Source organism: Lepidochelys kempii, chromosome 13, assembly GCF_965140285.1.
Source record: "Lepidochelys kempii isolate rLepKem1 chromosome 13, rLepKem1.hap1, whole genome shotgun sequence".
Classification (NCBI taxonomy): Eukaryota; Metazoa; Chordata; order Testudines; family Cheloniidae; genus Lepidochelys; species Lepidochelys kempii.
In genome coordinates this window covers 16987080-17000746 of record NC_136392.1, presented here as the reverse complement: position 1 = coordinate 17000746, position 13667 = coordinate 16987080, and the positions used below count along the sequence as shown (strand labels likewise).

At 38.0% G+C, this 13667-nt stretch overlaps 1 protein-coding gene across 4 annotated transcripts in view; it reads left to right on the top strand.

The window, feature by feature from the left end:
• Positions 1-13667, top strand: part of SLC9A8 (solute carrier family 9 member A8) — a 52563-nt gene that overhangs the window by 21498 nt on the left and 17398 nt on the right. For 3 of the 4 annotated variants that reach the window (XM_073309455.2, XM_073309458.2, XM_073309456.2), the window contains 6 exons: positions 3463-3546; positions 5710-5811; positions 6526-6560; positions 8610-8753; positions 10207-10345; positions 13015-13120. In XM_073309455.2, coding sequence (XP_073165556.1) covers positions 3463-3546; positions 5710-5811; positions 6526-6560; positions 8610-8753; positions 10207-10345; positions 13015-13120 — 610 coding nt within the window. The remainder of the gene's footprint in view (positions 1-3462; positions 3547-5709; positions 5812-6525; positions 6561-8609; positions 8754-10206; positions 10346-13014; positions 13121-13667) is intronic. The other variant, XM_073309457.2, reaches the window with a different exon arrangement.

Sequence of the window (13667 nt, the reverse complement as noted above, 5' to 3'; positions counted from 1 at the left end):
CGGTTGGTAAGCCTTACCTCAGCACTGGGCCAATTGGTTGAAACTGTGGTGAAGAACAGAATTATCAGACACACAGATGAACACAATTTGTTGTGGAAGAGTCAACACTCCTTTTGTAAATGGAAATCATGCCTCACCACTCTATTAGAATTCTTTGAGGGTGTCAACAAACATGAACAAGGGTGATCCAGTGGTTATAGTGTATGTGGACTTTCAGAAAGCCTTTGACAAGGTGCCTCACCAAAGACTCTTAAGCAATCATGGGATAAGAAGGAAGGTCCTCTCATGGATCAGTAACTGGTTAAAAGGCAGGAAACAAAGGATAGGAATAATTGGTCAGTTTTCAGAATGGAGAGAGATAAATAATGGTGTCCCCCAGGGATCCACATATTCATAAGTGATCTGGAAAAAAGGGGTAAACTGAGGTGTCAAAGTTTACAGATAATGCAAAATTACTCAAGATAGTTAAGTCCAAAGCAGACTGCGAAGAGTTACAAAGTCTCACAAAACTGGGTTACTGGGCAACAAAATGACAGGTAAATGCAAAGTAATGCACATTGGCAAACATCATCCCAACAATACATACAAAATGATGGAGTCTAAATTAGCTGTTACCACTTAAGAAAGAGATCTTGGAGTCATTGTGTATAGGTCCCTGAAAATATCTGTTCAGTGTGCAGCTGCATCAAAAAAGCTAACAATATTAGGAACCATTAGGAAAGGGATAGATAATAAGACAGAAAATATCATAATGTCATAGTTCTATGCCCACACCTTGAATACTGCATACAGTTCTGGTTGCCCCACCTTAAAAAAGATATATTAGAAATGGAAAAAAGTACAGAAAAGGTCAACAAAAATTATTAGGGGTATGGAACAGTTTCCATATGAAGAGAGATTAAAATACAGGGACTATTCAGTTTGCAAAAGAGATGACTACGGGGAGATACGATAAAGGTCTATAAAATCATGAATGGTGTGGAGAAAAGTGAATAAAGAAATGTTACTACTTCACACAAGAACCAGGGGTCACCCAATGACATTAATAGGCACTGTGTTTAAAACAAACAAAGGGAAGTAGTTCTACACACAAAGCACAGTCAACCTGTGGAACCAGGGGATGTTGTGAAGGCCAAAAATATAATGGGTGCAAAAAAGAATTAGATAAGTTCATGGACGTTACGTCCATAAATGGTTATTAGCCAAGATGGTCAGGTCAAGATGACTCACTCGTTGATTGCCCTCTGAAGCATCTGGCATTGGCCACAGTTGGAAGACAGGACACTGTGCTAGATGGACTTCAGACCCACTATAGCCATTCTTATGTTCTTAACTTGTTTCAAAGGTTGTAACAGTCCATTAAAAGTAATATTTCCGGTGTGGAACAGCAGCATGTTGAGGTGCAGGTCAAGGTGACGCTGGCTAGGAAGCAAACAAGGTTTTGGACAGCACTGAATCTGGCAACTTTTATTATTTATTGAGCTTGGACTGCGTTCAGTACAGACATAAGGAGGCATGTTCTTGCCCTAAGAATTTTACAACTTAGATTTTTTGCAGCCAAGTCTGAGTTAGAGATCAGCGAAGCTTATATGTACTTCCATATGATTCTTGGTGGCTAAAACAGACACCATAATCACTTGCCTGTCCTGTGCTTAAATTCTTCATCTTCTTTTCCTATGGTCTCACTTTTACCTAGCTTTAAAAAATTGTAACACTAAAGAAAGAATGTGTTTAGTGGGTAGCCTAGTGTACAGTTATTGAATCACAGTGAAAACCAGGTATTATTAGACATCTTACTAAATTGAATTGCATATAAAGGAAAAATCTAATAAGTGATATTTCCATGAAATAAACTTCAGTGTAAGAGATGAGTTCCGTATGCTGATGAGTCCACATAAATCCTCTGTGTTAAGAAGGTAAATTCATTACATGTTCAAATGTGAATTAGGTTTTGAATAGATAAGTGATACTATGAACAAAGTTGCAGTCTTTCCTTGCATGGATACAGCGTAGGAGTTACAGTGTCAGGACTTAATATTTTTCAACCTGAGTTTAAAGAATCCTTGTTGCTGTTTACCAAGGCAGCAGGCTTCTTAGTCAGTGCCCCTGAAATCTTGAGGGAACCAGGGGATGTAAAGAGAACCACACTGGGCCAAAGATTGTGCATGAGTGATTCAGCTTCTTTGCTCAGAGTGCCAGCAAAAAAAGAGAGCCATTTCTGAGGGTGGCTTTTTGCAACGCAGTGAGGCCCAAGTGCTTAGAGTAGAGGAAAAGGAGTCAGGAGACTTAAGAGCCTGATTCTCATTTACGTTAAAGCTATGTCTGCACAGCAAGCTAGGGATCTGATTGTCTTGCTCGTGTACACGTACTCGTGTTAGTGCTCATCAAGCTAGTGTGAGTGTGAATAGCTGTGGCGCTGCAGTTGCACTGGTAGCGGCAGTGGAGGCATTGTTGAGCTGTGCTACGTACTTACCTGTGATGAATATGTACTTGGCGTGTCTCAGCCACGCCTATGCTAGCTACTGCTACCAATGCTACTGTGGATACACTGCTGTTTAGCGCAATGATAGCATGTATACATGAGCAGGGGAATCACACCCCTAGCATGCAGTGTAGAAATAGCCTAAGGCTCATTTACATCACTGTGACAGTGTAAAAGGGCATTAACCTGGACATAAATTACATTTGCAAATGAGAATCGAGCCCTTTAATTTTTTTCATTGGCATCCTGTGAGCCTGATTTAAAGCTCATGGAAATAAAATGAGTCTTTTCATTGACTGCAGTGGACTTGGATCAGGTCCTATGTGACCTTGACCTCTTTGTCTGTCTGTAAAGAAAGGGATAATAAAGTTTACCCACCTTGCGTAAAGCACTATGAGGTCTTCAGTTTAGTAATGCAAAGTATTATTAAATGCACATCTGCCACCAGGAACTGTACTGAGACAATGAACTGATTTCACATGGTCCCCTGATCAGCTATCTAATGGCAACAGTATTTGGCAATTATTGTCCTGGACTAGATTCAGATCAGTGACCTAAAGGTGAAAAGTGTATCCTTTTAGTATTTTCCACCAATTTTCTTTCAGGCTTTGAAAGACTGCAATAAAAATGGTAATACTTTTGTAATATAGAAACATTTTTCTTTTTTGCAAGCAGTCTGTTTTTCATACAGCATATTTGGGAACAGTGGTTCATGGTAAATAACACATCCTGTCTCAATCATCAGGTAAAAAAGTAATTTAAAAGGTAATCCTAAAGTTGTTTACCATCCTGTAATCCTCTTTTATTTAGTGGTGGGAAATGAGACAGGTTAAATATAATTTGTATTTCCAAGTATTTTTACTTCTTAAAAATGTTCCCATTTATGTAGAAACTTGAAGGGACTAGATTTGCTTTTTATATATGGTATTATTTCAGTTATTGTGCAGTCCTTGAAATCCCTTTACATTTTTTGTTTTTAGGAGGAAGAAATGTTTCGTCCAAATATGTTTTTTCTTCTCTTGCTTCCTCCTATTATATTTGAATCTGGATATTCATTACACAAGGTGAGATACTGCCAGATAATCATTTTACAACTTGATCTCTCCTTTGGACCAAATTCTGCCTCAGTTACTGTGATGCAACTCAGGAATAATTGCACCGAATTCCACCATACTTACACTCATGGAATTCGCAAAAAGAAAAGGAGTACTTGTGGCACCTTAGAGACTAACCAATTTATTTGAGTATAAGCTTTCATGAGCTACAACTCACTTCATCGGATGCATACTGTGGAAAGTATAGAAGATCTTTTTATACACACAAAGCATGAAAAAATGGGTGTTTACCACTATAAAAGGTTTTCTCTCCCCCCGCCCCACTCTCCTGCTGGTAATAGCTTATCTAAAGTGATCACTCTCCTTACAATATGTATGATAATCAAGTTGGAAATGGCCCAACTTGATTATCATACGCATTGTAAACACCCATTTTTTCATGCTTTGTGTGTATAAAAAGATCTTCTATACTTTCCACAGTATGCATCCGATGAAGTGAGCTGTAGCTCACGAAAGCTTATGCTCAGATAAATTGGTTAGTCTCTAAGGTGCCACAAGTACTCCTTTTCTTTTTGCGAATACAGACTAACACGGCTGCTACTCTGAAACTCATGGAATTGAGAGTGGAACTTGGCCTCTTGGACCCAGAATCTATGGCATGTAGTTTCTGTTAATATTAAATGAGAATTGGCAATGTACTAAGTACTATAAAACATAAGGAGTCATGTTCCAGTCTCCAAAAAGTTTCTTATCTGATGCAGACAAATCAAGGAAGAAGGATCTAAGAAGAAACTTAGGCTATGTCTACACTGGCAATTGAACGACAAAACTTTTGTCTTTCAGAGGTGTTAATCCCCCTGCACCCTCTGAAAGACAAAAGTTTTGCTGCGACAAGTGCCAGTGTGAACAGCGCATTGTCAGCAGGAGAGCCAGCAAGCAGCAGCTACACTGCACGACTTTTAGCCGCATGGCTGTAGTGACACAGCTGTGTGGCTAAAAGCTGTGCAGTGTAGACATAGCCTTAGACAGTTTTCTCTTCCCTTTTAGAGCTTGGCTGTAGTGTCCACGCTTTAAGCCTTTGCTTTGGACTTGGCTGAAGTCAAGGATGCCCTGCTGTATTTTAGGGACAAGCTGGAAGACACATTCCTTGCCCCAAAGAGTTTAAAATCAAAGCTGTTGGCCCCAAATAGGAAGTAAATGTATTAAAATATATTCTTCGTGTTATTAAAAAAACAGATGGGTTTTCTTGTTACAGCATATTGGAAGGTACTTTTCGCTGCTCAGCTCTTTAATAACAGCTTAAATCGGAGTGAACTTTTAATCCCATGATTAATATCAGCCAGGGCTTCTAGTATCACTGTGTGGAGAATCTTAATAACCATACTGAGCTAAATGAGAATTAGATCCTGCGTAAAGAAGACCAGGAAAGAGATTAGTGTAATCTATTTTAATTATTAGGAGTAAAGTACATATTTGCAATGAAATAGAATTTCACTGTAATCATACTTGTAAAGTACAAACATCAAAATGTATTAGTTTAAAAAAGTATTGCACATAAAGGATTTCCAGATTTATAGTAGGAGAATATGTATTTAATTTGAAGGATGCAGAACAAAATAACAAAACAAGCAAGGAGATTCTGAGTTAAGGGTGAAACACTGTTCGTAAAGGTCAAGACTGATAGAAATAAACTTAGGCCTCCCAGCTGTGCTTTGAAAGTGTATGCACACTGTCAAAGCAAGTCTTGTAAACGTCTTTCCTCTGCCTGCTTAGTATAGATATGGGAATGTGGCAGTGGTTCTCAAACTTGTGCACTGGTGACCCCTTTCACATAGCAAGTCTCTGAGTGCAACCCCCCTTATAAATTAAAAACACTTCTTTATATATTTAACACCATTATAAATACTGTAGGCGAAATGGGGTTTGGGGTGGAGGCTGGCAGCTCGCGACCCTGCATGTAATAACCTCGCAACCCCTGGAGGGGTCCCAACCCCCAGTTTGAGAACTCCTGGAATATTGGTACATTGAGCCCAGTCCAACCAAATGCTGAGCACAGATAACCCAGCAATTGGAAGACAAATATATACTTTTACCTTATTAGGTTGTTTTGGGGTTTTTTAGTTTTACAGTTCATTTTCAGTACCTCATTGTGTCTTGCTTTTGTGTTTTCAGGGTAACTTCTTTCAGAACATAGGTTCCATCATTCTGTTTTCTGTGTTTGGCACAGCAATTTCAGCTTTCATTGTAGGTGGAGGAATTTATTTTCTGGGTCAGGTAAGAAAAATCTTTTTGAAACTCCTGCATCTAATGGGATGGTCCTTCGAAAGCCCATTCTTTCAAAGAAGGGTCAATAGTCAATGGAAAAGATTATATAAAACAGAAACTGTTTATAAGCTTTACATTACCATGTATCCCACACATTACATTACAAAAAGCGGGGGAACATCTGTCAGTTTATGTAATTTCCCAGTTAGCTCCTGAAGTCAGGCAACTGAGGTGTGCAAAAGGTGAATCAAGGTGGAAAAGTGCATTAAACAGTAGAATCAGAATTAATTGCTTTTTCAGAAATGCAGTGTGGGCTAAACTAAAGAAGTGATCATAGGACCAGGAGTAAGGCACCTCTGAGTTCTAATCTTAGCTCTGTCACTGACTCACTGTATAGCTTGGGCAAATTCATTTAATCTTTCTCCTATCTCTTATTTCCTCATCTCCACAATGGGGCTAACAATAATTTCCTACCTCACTGATGTCCTGTGAGTTCTAGTTAGAATTTACAGTCTGTAAAACACTTCTTAGATATTAATTATTAATTTATTATGACATTTTTCATCATAATTTTGGTGTATGATGTACACATGTACATCAGGATTAAAGTGAAGTTTGAAACAAACCTTCTTATGAAATTATACTAAATGTATACATAGTAAAAATAATAAAATGAAATCTTTACACAGCTGATTGTAACTTTTTTTTTGCCTGTCCTTTTAGGCCGAGGTAATTTATAAACTGAACATGACAGACAGGTAAGTTCTTGGTAAAATTGCCTAATATGTTCCAAGAGGCATTCTCCAAAATACTGTAATAGATGTGACAAACAGTACTTGCCCAGATGTTCTGATTGTGTCTGGATCACTTAGATTTAATATCACTTGTAAAATCATTAATCAGAATTAACATTTTTAATTCTTGTAATGCCTTTTTTGTAATGAAGTATATTAAGACTTACTAATAGATAGCATTATCTGATCAAAGTGACTGGAGCAGCGGAAACACAATCATGAACAGCTTGGCACAAAAGTATTTTCACAGTATTTTTCCTTGCAAATTCTTTTTTTCCAGACTTCAAAATTAAAATGTGTAAATTGTGATGTGCGTTTGATAACCTGAAATAATTAAAATATATTATGCAGGTATGGCTTCCTTGCCCAGAGCTTCTCCTTAAAAAAGGAGTGAACTTGTGAGAATTAATGCCACAGACTTTTCATAGTACGTGGCTGGCAAAGGCTCAACATAGTTTTCTAGAAACTCCCCAAACTGCACAAGAGGTCAGATTTCTGCTCTTTGTTACACTAGTATAAACCCAGTGTAACTGAGTGAAGAACTTGCATTTACTTTTTTGGTTTTTGGTTTTGGTTTGTCTTTTACCGTGTACACAAGCACAGAAGATTTGTATTAAAGTCCACAAATCTGTTGGCTTGGCCCTGGTCTACACTAGTGGGGCGGATCGATCTAAGTTATGCAGCTTCAGCTAAGTTATTCGATGTACTTAGATCGACTTACCAGGGTGTCTTCACCATGGTGAGTCGACTGCTGCCACTCCCCCGTCGACTCTGCCTGCACCTTTCGTGGTGCTGGAGTACAGGAGTCTACGGGAGAGCGCTCAGGGGTCGATTTATCGCGTCTAGACTAGACGCGATAAATCGATCCCCACTGGATCGATCGCTGCCCGCCAAACCGGCGAGTAGTGAAGACATACCCTTGGTCAGAACCAGAAAACGTGAAAAGAGAAAGTATGCATGAACTGGAAATGTCTTCCTTACTGGCTCCAGCATCTGGTTTTGCACAGCTGAGAGCTTTTGATTTTGTGGTCTCTACCTTTTGGTTTAAGATCTAAGGAAGCTTTAGCATCTTTTTTTAAATGTTGCCCTTTTGTGCTACAAAGCAGGAGTATTGTAAGTAGCAACTGATAGCATGGCTAAACCAGCTCCTTGTTTTGGTCTGACTCAGTCTTTTCTATTAGTTGCCTAGTCTACGAATAAATATTTAAGAGACAGTTCCTATGTCAGGGTTTTTATATTTTCTGACAAAATTATTAATTTCCCCACTATGTATGCACAGCTAAAACCCAACATACTGATGTAAGGAACCTACAGTAAAAAAAAGTTTAACAGTGTACGTGAAATCTGAAATGTAAAATATTCTAACTGTGAAAGAAGATTAGGCATCACTTCAGTGATAAAGCCTCTTTCAATTTCAATAACTTTAATGGCATGACAGTAGATACAAGTGTGACTACACTTAATTTTTCAAGTAACTGTCTAGGGCAGGTTTTACATTGTTAATGGGATTCTATACAGTTTGTTTACTCTGTATCATTGTACATATCTGATTTGGTGGTTTGGATTGACACATACTGAAAATCTGTTTCCACAAAGGTATACAGTTTCCCTTTCTTGCTTTTAGTGGGACATTTTTATGTATTTCTGAAAGTCTGGGGAGGCATATTGCTCCTACTTCTTCGCAACTTGGACATCCATAAGTCAGCCTGAGTTATCAGGGTTGGTGGAAAACTCAGAGTACACAAGATCCCCATGAATTCATGGTCTATTAACAAGTTTTGCTGTATTTAATAGATGATCCTTTTTTCCAAAAAGAGACAAAAAAATTCTCTTACTTTTTGTTTTAAATATTTCCAGTCAACAGGAAAATACAACTGTCTTCAAAATATACCTATATTGTTCCCTAGAAAATCCACTGGTATTTTCCATGCTTTTTCACTGGTCAGTATTATCAAATATGCTGTACATTTGTACTGGCATGTTTTCTTTTTTGGATTTTATTTATTCTCACAGTTTTGCGTTTGGCTCCTTAATATCTGCTGTGGACCCAGTGGCTACTATTGCCATCTTCAATGCCCTTAACGTAGATCCTGTGCTTAATATGTTGGTTTTTGGAGAAAGTATTCTCAATGATGCAGTCTCTATTGTCCTGACAAAGTAAGTGCATTTGAATTTGTACTGTACTGTAGCACTCCCTTGTAGATGGCCATTCATTCTAATGAATTTTGTTACAGATTTCCTTTTAGACTTACAAAACTCCTGATTCTTAACAAAAACCGTATAGGCAGAAAATACATGTTTTTCATCTCATATTGTTGTATTGCTTGCCTATGTATCCAGAAGTTATAACAGGGGAACTAAGTCTTGTCATTCTGCTTCTATTCTAATATTATAATAGCAATCACGTTAGCTTGTCTATCTCTTATCCTTAAAGTGCAATTCTGCTCTGAAAAATTACCTTATAAGATGACTTTGTTGAGCTCCATTTCAGTTGTATCTCATTGATTCCAGATCAGATTTGCTCAGTTTACATGTTAAAATTTTTTTCCCCCTCACCCCAGTCCTGGAATCTGAAAACCAAGCTTTGTTCTTTCTGGCTTATTTAGAAAAATTTTGGTAGCCAAATCCTTCTGTCATTGCTCCTCTTTGACTCCCTGGTCATTGGCTTATGGAATCCTGACTGCAAGCCAGTGGGGTTGCACTGGTGGTCCTGCAAAGGGAATTAAGTTAAGAATTCTATTGACAGTACATGAGCCAGGAGAGGATCCAGTTCACTCTCTTTCAGCTGTGTTGGTTCTGCGGGGCTGACAGGAATAAAATGTTCCCCAATTTTACTGTTTTCATTGAAGTCAGTAGATGTAACTAAGAATACATAGGGGCAGCAGATCTCCTGAGTAAAAAGGTGCTATATTTACATAGCCATTTTCAGGGAAGACATGCACTTTAAGCACTATCTATCATAGGTACTTTTCAGTAAGGCCATGGAGCCTAAGTATTCTCTTTGAGCTCTAACACAGTTGGGCTCTTTTTTCCCATATTGCCTCATGCTGTAGCAGCTTCATATTCCATAGGATCCAAAGATCCTCTCTCCTCTTTCCTCCCAACCTCTCCCCTAAATCACTTCTTTTGCCCTTCTTCGGTGACCCTGCAGCCTCTCTCATCCACCTGGGGATGGGGCTTTCTTTTTGTTTGTTTGTTTACTCTCCCACATAAGGATCATGTGATTTGTCTTTTTATTCCTCCTCCAGCCTTGAGTTTTTACCATTGAAAAATGCATTTTCTTTTCCCTGCTAAAAGTATGGAACCTGTGTTGCTGTGCTGGGCATCATTGTAGCCTATTTATGCTGTTGTGAGAAGATTTCACAAAAGCAATGTTAGATTTCCAGATTTTTAGTGGCATTAGGTTTCCCTTTAGGGATTATACTAACACTTGATTTAATATCTTCTGACATTGCTCTTGTTTATATCACAGTAAAAGCCTTTTAAAAGCAGTAGCAACAGAGAAATGTAGGTTGCTTGAATTTTTTTCTAAAGACATTTGGCTTTTTCAGATCAAGATGTCATAACTGTTTGTTGCTAATTTTTTTTTCTTTTTTAAAATCATTCCCAGCACAGCTGAGGGTTTGACAAGAGAAAATATGTCAGAAGTAAGTGAATGGCAAACCTTTCTCCAGGCACTGGGTTACTTTCTTAAGATGTTCTTTGGCTCTGCAGCACTTGGCACTCTTACGGGCCTTATTTCTGCATTAATATCCTTTTTTGGGGTAATGTGATGCACATGCATAAATTGGTGAAGTCTACCATTCTAACAATGATTTTCATCCAGTCATTCTGTAATGTTCCTTAGAGGGATAATTTTTATATAAGGTCTTTTTGTGGGCATGATATTTTCTCTTGCTTATTTTGTTTGTAATATTAGTGCTAATGGGCCTATTATTAAAACTTACATAAAAGCTTTGTATGTTTAGATGAATGTAATTAAGTTCTAAATTATTGTATACTATTTTAGATTATATGCAAATAGAGTTATAAATTTGCTGGCTGTTTTCTAAATTCACGGTATTAATTCTGTTTTCAACACTGATCCATTTTAATAGCATACGTCCTAGTTTTCACATTTTTAAAAAATATGAAAAATATTTTTCCCCAAGAAATTTTAAAGTCAGACTGTGAAATCTTCCAGCCTTACATGTCATATTCAGCTAACTGAATATGGACCAAGCTCATTTTGGGTTTATATGTTGAATTATATCTGTGGCTTTCTGCACCAGCTTGAATTGGTTGCTAAACAACCCGAGAGCTTCTCCCCTAAGAGAAGGAAGGATGTTTGTTTAAACCAGACACCTTTGTTGCTTTTGGAAGCTTGCTTCAATGTTTAATATAGAAATCTGTTTCATATTTTTTGTGCTAGCCTTATGCTACAGTTATTTGTTTAACCTGGCCATATTGTCAAGCACTTTGTTTTGTAAATGAGAGGACCAGAGTGTTTGCTTAAACATGGGCACATTTACTATCTTTGTTCATTAGAATTGTTCCATACACTTTTGATTCATTCAAAACATCTCAGCAAAAGAGAGAGACTGACATTCTCCTGATGCAGCTATTTTTCATTCAATAATATCTAACTGAAAAAGGCAAAACAGAAAAGCAGTTTAACTGCTCTGATAATTTATTGTTGTTTGAGCCTGAAAATATTAGCTAGAGCAAAATATTTCTGTGAAGCAAAGACAATTTATAATAGTCGCCGACAGATAGATATGATTGAAACTTGCCTGTTCATTAGGCTGGAGGAACCTGAACTTCCATGTCATAGATGTCTTCTGAATTTTAACAAAGATGAATGTGGAATATTTTGAAAGTGAGACAAGAGCATGATTCGTCAAGTGCATGAACATGTTGATGTAGATGTTATCGCTGATCAGTCATATCCATTTGGAACTAACTCAAAGTCTAGCTGAATATACAACTGATGACATGTAGAGCATGTTTGCCCTACTAAACATATAAGGTGAAATCTTGCTCCCCTCCTCTGCAACCATGTTGCATTTCCACTGCATGAAATAGAGAGGGGGAAGGACTCCTACAGATAGTAGAGGTCTGCTACAGTGAATCTGAACTGGTAGATTACACTGATTCACAGGTAGTGTATGCTGAGCCACTGGTTAAATCTCCTCCTGAGTGGGGAATGCACTTTCTTTGGGTGCTGCTGCAGCCCTGAGGCTGTAACACCAGCTATGGAACAGCTCTGATTCTGCTCTGCTTCCTTCTTCCTGAGAGAAGCCAAGCTCACAGCCTGGCCAGCTGGGATGTGGGGGTGGGGGTCCAGGTTTGGTTCTAACTAAATTAAACTCTTTGCACTTTCACAGTAAAGAATTATTTTGCTTTTAATTTTTTCCAACACTTTTTCCAATCTTTGATGCTAAATGGGAAATAACTGTATTACAGGTTTCAGAGTAGCAGCCGTGTTAGTCTGTATTCGCAAAAAGAAAAGGAGTACTTGTGGCACCTTAGAGACTAACAAATTTATTTGAGCATAAGCTTTCATGAGCTACAGCTCACTTCATCGGATGCATTCAGTGGAAAATACAGTGGGGAGATTTATATACATAGAAAACATGAAACAATGGGTGTTACCATACACACTGTAACCGGAGTGAACACTTAAGGTGAGCTATTACCAGCAGGAGAGCGGGGGGATGGGGGGGGAAGACGGACGATCTAGGCCAGGGTGAAATCCTGCTTTCACTGAAGTCAGTGGAAGCTATGTCATTGATTTGAATGGAGCCAGGATTTCACTCCTGGTAAATCTTTCTAGAACAAATATAGATGCAATCAGAGGTTAGCTCACGTTTTCATAAACGTCTAAGCAAGGGCAAAAGAGGATTTTATTTCTGTCAGAAGTAGAAATGACAGAAAATGTGTGGACCATTTCAGTTCTGAGTCCCAGCTTCTAACCCATCCCATATTAATAGCCATTATTGTTTGAAGACGGTTCTGTGACTTCTCTGCAATAAATTTGGTGGTCTCTGTTCAGTTCTGAAGGAACAGGAATACACATCATGATTGGAAATGTCTGGTAGTCTGAGTGGAGGGGTCAACAAGTGAAGGCGCATACAAAAGTGGTGCTTCCAGATTCAGGTTTAGATATGTTAGTATGCTGCTGTCCATATTTTATGTACTCTGTCAAAAACCAGTGGCCTTCAGTCTCTAGGGCTGCCTCTTTCACCAACTTTAATTTCACTTCAAACCCTCCATCCCAGAAATGATTAATCAATCCACAGGATGTTTTACAGGCTTAATACTAGCTATTCACTAAACAAATGTATGACATGTGGTGAGTGGTAAACCTGTATGGTATAGATTAGAATTTTTCTGTGGATTTCTTTTCTTACTTTTTCCTTAATGGTTTGATATGTACGTACTAAAGCACATTGATTTAAGGAAAACACCCTCCCTGGAGTTTGGGATGATGATTATCTTTGCTTATCTTCCTTACGGACTTGCAGAAGGTATCTCGCTCTCAGGTAGGCACCAAAATGAATAGGTGCAAAATTAGTTATTGAATTGTAAAAAGTTAGCAATCTGAATGTACAGGATTTTCAGTTGCTGGTACTCTGTTCTCTTCCCCCAATGTTCCGATGTGTGTGAGATACCCATTTGACACTAATATTAATACTGTAGTTTCAAATGACACATTCTGCATATTTGCATGCACAATTACTCTGTGCATACTGTCATGTTATGTAGCCATGCAAATGGAAATGTAAAATGTTTGAAACCTGACCTAGTGGTTTAATGTGTTAAAGTATTTGGTGTTGCTGTGAAAATAGGTTTTGCCCTGTAAACAAGCTATGCTAAAATACTGAGCATATTACATAAACATTTCAAAACATGAAACCTTTTTATTCCTGGTATGTATTGCACAGTATATAAAAATCATAGTAAAATACTGTAAATTAGTCATTAATTATTGTATATGGCAGAGAATGTTTACAAGTATGACTTCTTAATTGCTGACATTAAAAAGTACCGTACTTCTTTTTTAATTACGTAACATGTTACAACAAACTC